General features: G+C 36.2%; 1 protein-coding gene and 1 long non-coding RNA gene across 2 annotated transcripts in view; both read right to left on the reverse strand.

Moving 5' to 3' along the window:
- Positions 1-5,780, reverse strand: part of foxo1a (forkhead box O1 a) — a 55,253-nt gene extending 49,473 nt beyond the window's left edge. The window contains exon 1 of the mRNA XM_082180930.1: positions 4,907-5,780. Within this exon, the coding sequence (XP_082037056.1) occupies positions 4,907-5,455 (549 nt within the window). The 5' untranslated portion in view covers positions 5,456-5,780. The remainder of the gene's footprint in view (positions 1-4,906) is intronic.
- LOC309506941 lies at positions 1,023-2,823 on the reverse strand. The gene is made up of 2 exons (XR_014208972.1): positions 1,277-2,823; positions 1,023-1,156 (listed from the first exon to the last, which is right to left on the reverse strand). It is a non-coding gene; the product is annotated as an uncharacterized lncRNA (long non-coding RNA).
- Positions 5,781-10,454: the final 4,674 nt, after the last annotated feature.

The raw sequence follows: 10,454 nt of genomic DNA on the forward strand, positions 1-10,454 counted from the left end.
TGTGTGTGTGTGTGTGTGTGTGTGTGTGTGTGTGTGTGTGTGTGTGTGTGTGTGTGTGTGTGTGTGTGTGTGTAAAGCCCCCGAAGAAACTGATCATTACCAGCGCCACATTGTTTATGAGATCAGAATAAAATTGAACAGTTCCTGCGGGAAATTTCCTGTGGTTTCTCAAAAACATTGCCCCATTATGAGTCACATACTGAGCATCCAATCACGGCACAGATTCAACAGATCATATCAGTTTTACAACCACAACACAAACACTCACACACACACACAGATTTGACCTTGGGTTTATCAGATGTGCTTCCGATAACAATGCGAACGCCACCGAGTGCTGCCCGTGCTACTAGAGTAATGTGTCGTCAGAGGTAGTAAGAGAGGTACACGCATGCGTATTCGGTCATCGATGCCTACGCCTCCACAAGGGACGCACAAAAGCATGACAATTGTGGAATGCTGGCACACAGACACACAATAAATCAGAGTGCGGGGCGGATCCTTACTTGCACGCGTAGCATACTTGGCAAACATCAGAGGGGTATTGACGGTTAATCCCGCGGATATTAATAGCGTGTTGTGTGATGATGCACTACACCTAACAACACAACTTTGGACCCACTTAACAACGAGGTTTCCATGGATATGAAAACCACTGTTTTCCTGTTTCTCCGGTTGCCAGGGTTGTTCAGGCATACCGGTGGTACAAGCATGTCACCTTTATTAGGATCCTCCTTATCACCTATCTTCTGCTTAGTCTAATCTTGATGATATATAACCATGACAAAGCTCAGTTTAATAAATACTATCACCCTATGTGTCACTGTTTATGTCCAACTCTAGTTCCTGTGTATGAAAAGCCACAATACAACTTATTTTCACTTCTTTTTATGAGCCCAAAAACTTGATTTACCCCATTCAACTATTTTTAGTTGTTTTTTTTTATTGACAATGCCAATAGGATAGTTAATCCGAAAATTATATATTTATAATACTTTTTTAAATGAAAAATATATATAAAAAAAAAAAAATTAAATGAGGTGATTCTCTTGATTAAAGAATATTGTGATAAATTCAACCAGATCTCATGAGAAACAACTATTTTAGTTAAGAAGTGTCGAGTTTGTATAATTTCGAACTCAATTTTTCAATTTTACTTTTTACAATTTTTACAATTTTACATATTTTTTACAATTTTTATTTTTTTTTACAATTTTTTTACAATTTTACAAACATTTTACAATTTTACAAATTTTTTACAATTTTAATTTTACACCGTATTTTAATTATGGTGAAAACTTGATTCTCTTGTTTAAATAATTTTGTAATAAATTCAATCATATCTCATGAGAAAACAACTAGTGTCGATTTCGTATGAATTTTGTATGAATTCGAACTTTCAATTTAAAAAAAAATTGGGAATTTTTTTTAAATACAATGAAAACAACTATTTTAGTTACGAAGTGTCGATTTCATATGCATTTTGTATGAATTTGAACTTTCATTTTTCAATTTTTCTTTTTTAGGAAAATTGAAAATCTGATTCTCTTGATAAAAGAATGTTGCGATAAATTCAACCAGATCTCATGAGAAAACAACCATTTTAGTTAAGAAGTGTCGATTTCGTATGCATTGCGTATGAATCTGAACTTTCCATTTTTCTTTTTGGGAAAATTGAAAATGAGATGAAAATCTGATTCTCTTGATAAAAGAATGTTATTATAAATTCAAACAGATCTCATGAGAAAACTATTTTTGTTAAGATGTGGCGATTTCGTATGCATTTCGTATGAATTCGAACTTAATTTGTTTCAATTTTTCTTTTTGAGAAAATTGAATAATGAGATGAAAACCTCTTGATTAAAGAATCTATAGCGATAAATTCAACCAGATCTCATGAGAAAACAACTATTTTACTTAAAGAGTGTTGATTTCATTTGAATTTCGTATGAATTTGATTTTTCCAAAATGAAAAATTGAAATGACGGCGAAAACCTGATTCATGTTCTGATAAAATCAACCAGATCCCATGGGAAAACAACTATTTCAGTTACGAAGGTGGCGACTTTCTATGAATTCCTACTATGGGATTTGAGATAAGATACGATCACATTTACAGTTGCTCTGCAAATTTTACGGGTGAAATCCAGTCATTTTAATAGGAATCAGCGCGAATGGGAATTTTGCGTGAGGGCGAAAGATTTCAAGATTTAAAGGATTAAAGTTAGTCATGCGGATTCACTATTAACCAACAAAAAGCTGTTTGTTTGAAAGTGACATCTTTATGTGAATTGTGTGCTTTGCTACAATATTGACAATAGACAATTCACCCTCTTGCCCGTGAAATTTCATTAATGTGACTGCAACTTTAGGGGCTCTGGCAATGGTCTGGGTGCAAATCTTGATCTTTTCCTAACTCCAACGACCTCTACCTGTAAATGTTGAAAGATCCTTCAAGCCCTGGCAGTCCACAGGCACCTATAACACTTGTTCCTCGGGACCTGTCATGTGACAAGGGTCAGCACTTGAACTATTGACTGCGCTGAACCACCTCACTATGCGCTGCCTGTAATGAGAGCCAATCATCTGTCCTACACAACAGTGAATGGAGACTATTGACAATCCCATGACAATCCTAAAACAATAAGTGAAGGATGCACCAAAAAAAAATCAGCCCTGAAACGAGACAACATTTTTTTGGTTTTCAAAACAGCTGAAGGGGAGCGCAACTCAATGGGAGCCAATGGTAACCAAGACGCGTTAAAAGTTGTTTTGAAAAGATGCCCGCGTAAAAACGCAAAACTCCTGGCGCAACTGGGTGACGCATAGGGGTAGATGACAAATAAGGGTGAAACAGCATTTTTTTAAACAAAGTTCTAAATTGCTTGAGAATTGTATGAATTTCTAAAGTTCAAATACTGTTGTTTTTTAAACTGTTAGAGGTTAGCAGATTTTTTTTCTCATTATGTAATTTATTAAGCTTTTCTCACAGCTCCAGGCAAAATATGTCATGCGGTGTGACATGACATTACTATAAAATTAAAATATTGAAATATTATTAATTTCAAATACAAATCAGGTATGTTTTAAGTTTAACAAGTATTCTTAAAGAATGATCATTAAAATTCTGCATATTATTTTTTTCACAGCTGTTTTTCTATTATATTCTTTGCTTGTGCCATCTTTTACCAGTCACTCCAGTGGAAATATTGTGTAAAATGAGAATTTTGTTTTGAAAATGTTTATTATTTTTTATATAGTTATATTATGCAATGTTTTCAAATGCATATAATCATTTAAGCTATTTAACATAGTAAAAGTCGTTTAATTGTGTTTGAAGTGATGTCACACCACAGGACATCCCGTCACACCACAGGACGAAATGAGACACTGTATGAACATTTATGGTGAAATTTATTGAATATTTTTGTAACAAACAAATTCATTTGCATCTCTATTTGAACATTAATGAAAATGCAACATATCAGTACAATCTTATTACTTAGTGTATGAATTTGAACTAAAAACATAGTAAACAAGACATACTGAATAATTAACATTTTGGAGGCGTCAAATCAGACCCCGTCATAAAGACCATTCATTCCTATTTTTAACTTAAAAGACTAAACAAAAATATCTTGTTTCTCAGGAGAAAGTCATTAAAATCATGCTAAAATAATTAAAAGCATGTTAAAATCATCAATTCAGCTCTTTGAACAAAGATTCCAGTGAACAAGAGAAATTTGACTTAATCCTGTGCTAACCTTTCCCTGTACCTCCTTGTCCTTTCTTTGCTCATGCCTAAAAACTGTCAAATCACTTTAAAAACAATGATCAGTGACTGTTAACATACACATACAACAAACAAATGAAGACACACATATATATTTATGTTTAATATATGTATAATATAGGTATATTATGTATAATGAAGACAGATATATATTTATGTTTAATATATGTATAATATAGGTATATTGTATATAATATTTGCAATATTTGTTTAATATATATAGAGAGACAGAGATATATTTATATTTATGTTTAATATTGCAAACATAACAGACGAAAATCTAGCTAGACACCTGACTTAATTATGTCACACTACAGGACGGGCTGTCACACCACAGGACTTTTTCACTTTTGCAGCCATTTTGAGTAATTGCTATACAAGACTGACCTTGGGCATTACAGTAACTGAATAAGTTCATTGTTTTAAACCTGAATATGATTCTTTTAAAAAAATATTTTTATTTTTTCTCGAACTAGATCAGTCTAGATCAGTCACACCACAGGACTATCAAAAATGGACACGTTCATGGTATGACAGAAATGATGAAATATATCAAATTAATAAGAGATTAACACTCACATTTTAACCTCCTTAGCACATCCAAACATCTGGGGGACTTCCTGGTAGGGGGCTTGACTAAAGGACCCCTATGGCTGTCCATGTAACTGCCAGTACAAAAATCTAATATCCTATGTCACACTGCAGGACAGCATTTTTGTTTCAAAACTAAATGTACTGTAAATATGATTTTAGTACTTTTTAGCATTTTGAAAACTTAAGTTAATTAAGTAAATACATACAAAATAATGCCAAGGCATTTATTAGCTGCTCCAAACATATCTGCTTTATTTTACTAATATTTACATTTGATGAGTAATCAATGTTACAGTCACACCGCAGGAAATTTTGCTATTCACCTTGAAATTTGAACAACACCAAATATATTTTACGTCCCAAAATCATAATATTGAAATAAAATGATGTTCTATGCTCCACTGGCATGTGTTGTTTTAGTTGAAAAATGCAGTTCAGTAAACATTTACACTTGATTACAGAAAAAACATGCGTCACGTCATCTGCCCATAGACCAAAAAAAAATGAAAACATAAATACCTTCCAACCGGCGGAGCTGTTACTATCCCCCTTGTCCTTAAAATAAGGGACGCTTTTCACCATCCAGTCGTAGATCTGAGACAAGGTGAGCCGTTTTTCGGGGGAGCTCTCGATGGCTTTGGTGATCAGGTCCGCGTATGACATATTCCCCCAGGCGTTGCGCCGGGACGAGCTGCTCTTGCGCTGCGCGGCTGCGGCTGCGGCCACCGGAGAGGAGAGCACGGGCACCTGTTGCTGGTGACTCGGGATCTGCTGCTGCTGCTGCTGATGGATGCAGTTCTCCTGGCACTGGAAGTCGCCGCACAGCATGAGAGGCTTCTGATCGGGGTAGTCCTCATTCTCCTCCAGCAGACTGAGGTTGTTGATGAAGTCCGCGTTGCTGCAGGGCTCCTGCTTGACGGACGGGGCCGGGGACGAGGTGTTGGAGTCCGCGGCGGCCGCGTTAGGGAACTCCGGTCGCGGGAGCGGCCAAGTGCAGGAGCGGGGTCGGGAGAGTGGCTCGAAGTCCGGGTCGATCTCGACCATCTGGTTTTGGGCTGCGTCAGCCATGGTACCAGCAATACTGTTTGCCTCTTAAAATGTCACATATGATTGTCAAAAGAAAAGAAAAAAAAATGACGTGAAACGCGAAACAATAACAGAAAGGAAATTAGTTCCTACTTTAAGCTGACTTAGTCACATTGGAAACGACGGAAAGGTCACAGTGCGGGTAGAACGGCATCAGATTGACGTTTGTTATGAAGTTTTGTAATCCAGTCCAGTCCAGTAGTGTGTGATAGCGCTCTTGCTGTCGCTTGTTGAATGTCTGTGTACTAAAACTCTAAGTGCGCTTTACTGGAACTCACTATCATATGTCACCTGACGCCGCCCCCGTGTATGATTGACAAGCGCCGAGAGCCAATCACAGGCGCGCTTTTGAAAGCGAAACAAGTCGTGTTTTCGTCCTCTTGAAAACTAGTAAACAAACTTTCACGGAGTTTGGATATTATGAAAATACTCACTCGTTTTGACCGCGTGGCTTCCAGCTACATTGTATTGCTTGGACTTAACAGAAACGCAGTTCTTTTTGTTTGTTTAATTATATTGTAACAAAATAGTACAGGAACGCTTGTTATATAACAGCAGATCTTATGAACCGTAGTGTTTATCTCTTTTACATTTGTAACTATTTTGTACATAAGGGGGAACCAATGAGGACAATGAATATTTTTCTATTTCTCTCTCATTTCTTTTGGTGGATTTATTATAAATACAATTATTTAGGCTGCATTTATTTGCAGTATAGCCTGTTCTTTCATAAATATGCAAAATACATGTAGTAAAATACAGGTTTGAATAAATCTATTCAGTTGTGTTATTTAGTTTATTAATTATTAAATGAAAATCTGAAATGGAAATGAAATTTGGAATAATTATATGATGTAATATCAATACATTACACATAATTCTATTGATTTGATGACTTTTTCCAGTATAAAACTGATGTGTGACAGGGTTTTTTCTTCTTCTTACATTAATAGCCTGCAAAATGACCAAACATGTTTGTTTGTAAGAATTCAGGACCACAACTTAATCTGAACAAAGTTTGTGCAGATGCTTAGATAACTGGCATATGCTCGAGGCTATCCTGCCATCTAGTGGATAAAACCCCTCACTGTCGCTGCTCGAATATCGCGTTTGATGAAATCTCCTTGTGTCACAATCTTGATTATGAGTCAACGGCTTCTGAATCGGCAGGATAGGACAGAAACACGAAAGACCGCCTTGTCTTATTTCCAGGAAGCCCCCGCATCAACACACACCCCCTGCCCGGCCATGTACACACCTGTGACGGTGTGTGGTCGAGAAGTGTGGGTGTTTGCAGGCTTCAGGTGTGTTTTTGCGTCAGTAGCCTAGTAAGAATACTACTTTCACAGGACTCTTTGTTCCGAGGCTCTTGCACCACTTAAATCTGTAGAAGTGCTCGAGGAAGGGCGGGTGAGTGTGAGAATACATAGACTGTGTGATCATGCAGAACATATGTAATATTGCAACAGCTGAGTGTAATGTTGCTAAGACATTATGATCTTGGCATGTGAATTTTGGCACATGATGAGGAGGTTCAGGGTGGGGTTCCCTCTGAATCTGGGTTAAAGATTAAGACTAGCTGGCTATTAATAGAGATCTCACAGGTCAGATATAAATATCCTTGTCTTACCGAGGCACTAAACGTATGGTGTAAGTGTAATATGGTCAAAGTGTTTCTGTTTCTCTTTACATATTTAATCATTCTCAAAACTGTATTAATTCACATACCGTTGCAATGTGTCGTATTTCCACAGACGTCCGCTCATTAAAAAGGGTCCAGATTTTGATACTGTTATGGATAAATTGTCTTTATCCACAGATTCGTTCACAAACTGAGCACGCAATAAAGAGCTGCTTCCCAGTAAACAAAAATATATTCTAAGAACGTTTTGCTAACGTTCCCATTAAATTAAGAAAACGTCATGCAAATAAAGGGTTAGTTCACCCAAAAATGTAAATGACTCACCCTTGCTCCAAACCTGTATGAGTTTCTTTCTTCTGTTGAACACAAAATAAAGTATTTTAAAGAATGTTGGTAACCAGATATTTCCATTTTATATTTTTGCAAACATTATGGGAACTTACTTTTGAATGTTCTCTAAGTAGTAAGTGCTCAAGTAGTAACATTTGAAAAACGTTTAACGAACGTCCAAAGTGCTTCAGAAATAAATTGTTACAACAATGTAGCCTATAAATAACCTGTTTGTGCTAACGTTTTAAGAGCATTACCAGGTAGCTAACTCTGAACTATTAACGTTATTGGAGGAACGTTTTTTTTTTATAAAAATTTTTTTTTTATATAACTTTAAAAGAAAAATAGCCTACCAGAATGTTAGCTAAAGTTCGGAGAACGTTCCCTGTTAACTGGATTAATCGGTCAACATAATGAAGTTTCGTTTCCTACAGTGCAATGGATTGTACGTAAGTATTAACTTCTTATTCACACAGAACGTGTTTTTGCTTTTGAAATCATGACATGACAGTGGAATGAAGAAACCGCAAGTTTTTTTTGTTTTTTTTTTGTCATATCATGCCACTTATATCTCCTCAAATGTATTATCCGAGTTTATAGCCCCTAAGGAAAACCCTGTGTACTTTGAATGTCTTTTTATGAAAATTTTCACGAAAATAAACAGCTGACTAGGAACATCTACAGACCTCCAAACTCATTCAATACACTGCATAGGCACTACTATTAAATCTGTGGGTAAAGCTCAAACGAGATGATTATCCTTGGTGCTTTAACTTTAACTGGTTAGATCGTTCATCTCTAAATGACAGACATTTCTTTGAAAGCTTAAATCTGACTGAACTAATTAGAGAACCTACTGGGGTTGACCACAGATCCAAATCTTTGTTGGACTGGATTTTGGTCACCGACACTGACTGAATCTGGTGTTCTACCCGATTGCTTTAGTGATCATTCCATGGTTTTCTGTGCATGGAAAATTAGATTACCTCGCCTACCAACCAAAGTGATCAGGGTAAGGCAGAGTAAACATCTTAACACTGAGATTTTTATCCAAGATGTATTAGATTTAAATTAATAGGTTTCTCCTTATTCCTTTTGTTGAAGATGCTTGGAATTTTCTCTACACGGAAGTTGTTAAAGTAATTGATAAACATGGTTATCAGTAAAGGTTAAAAAATCCAACCTTGGATATCAGTAAAGGTTAAGGGCCGACATTTACCATGGATTGATGCTGATTTAATACGCCTTTTTATACAAAGAGATAAGGCATGGGAAAAGTACCACCTGTCAAAGGACTCAGCAGACGGGGCTGTATATAAACAATTAAGAAATACGTGTACGACTAAAACAAGAAATGCTAAATCGAATTATTATAAAAAATTCTCTGTCTAATAAGTTCAATAATCCAAAGAAGTTTTGGAAAAGTCGTAATACTTTATTCAACAATTCTGCTAAAAGCATTGCTACTAAAATTTAACAAAGTTAACAATGATATTATCAGTTCCGCAGTTCCCAATGCGTTTAACCAACACTTTTCCTTTATTTGTAGTTCACAATTTTCTAATTTCTCCTACTAGTCTGGTAGATGAAGCTTAACAGCTCCTTTTCATTTGCTATAATAAATCCTACTGACGTTCAGCAGGCAATCTCTGAACTAAAGTCAGGTAATGGTACTGATCCTGATGGCCTGGAGATTACGTTTATTAAGCTCGCGTCTCATGTACTGGCATTTCCTTTATCGGATTTATTTAATTGATCGTTATCCACCTGTGTGGTTCCATTAGTGTGGAAGTCTGCCAGAGTTACACCAATACATAATGGTAGCGATGCACTTGATCTCAACAACTACAGACCTATTTCCATCATCAGTAGTATAGCAAAAGTGTTTGAAAAACTAATATTTAAACAATTATTCAAATATATTAATGATTTCTCTATTTTGTCACCAAATCAATCTGGTTTCAGACCAAACTTCTCTACAACTACTGCTCTTCTAAAATTTACCAGTAATGTTTCATCTTCCCTAGACAATAAAATGTCGACTGGTGAAATATTGAATAGATCTCACCACGGCCTTTGATATGGTCAATCATTATATGCTTCTTGACAAATTATATGCGAAAGGCCTTTGTAAACACTCTCTTCTCTGGTTTAATTCTTCACTGTAGACGTCGGCGTGTCTCTTTGCATGGTTGTGTATCAAAGTCCTTAATAATGGAGAAAGGTGTCCCTCAAGGCTCTTTCTTAGGGCCTCTTCTATTTTCTTTATTTATCAATGATCTTCCTCTAATTTGCTTAGACTGTTGTATTCATCTATATGCAGATGACACAGTGATCTACACATCTAATGTGTCTGTTTCTAAGATTCAATCCTCATTGCAATCTATTAAACTTTGGTTCCAATCCAACTATCTTCTATTGAATAAGAAAAAATCAAATAGCATATTGTTCACCACCAGATCAGCTGCATTGAATCAATGTCAATGTCAATCTGGGTCTCTAAAATCTGTCACTTCCTTGCGTTCCTTCATAATATCGCTCTTTACTTACTTGCAAGCAAACTGTTGTCATAAATGTTTTCCTCATGTGTGACTAAACTCTTGTGTTATATACCTAAATATGCGGTATACTTTTTGTCCTTTCTTTTTATTTTTGGGTATATATGCGAGTATGGGTGTAGGTGTGCGTGTGTATATATATGAATGTATGTATATACACATGTATATGTAAGGGCTTAATGTTGTCATGCCTCTTAATACTGCAATATGTTTTCTACATGGATTTGTTTTCAATAAGGAGTCAGTGGGCCGGGTGGGGCGGGCGATGCGGGATGAGGGAGAGCTTTAGTGAGTGTGAATGTACATGTGCTGTATTATCTTTGTCAATATGTAAACCTTACAAAAGAAGCCAGACGCGAGTGCAGTGGTAAGAGATCAGTCTAGTGCATGTTTACATAGAAAAAGCATGGAAACGCGTTCTCTGGTCCCGGGGTCTGCTTGTTTGCTGCCT

The sequence above is a fragment of the Leuciscus leuciscus genome (assembly GCF_965113295.1).
Source record: "Leuciscus leuciscus genome assembly, chromosome: 9".
In the NCBI taxonomy this organism is placed as follows: Eukaryota; Metazoa; Chordata; class Actinopteri; order Cypriniformes; family Leuciscidae; genus Leuciscus; species Leuciscus leuciscus.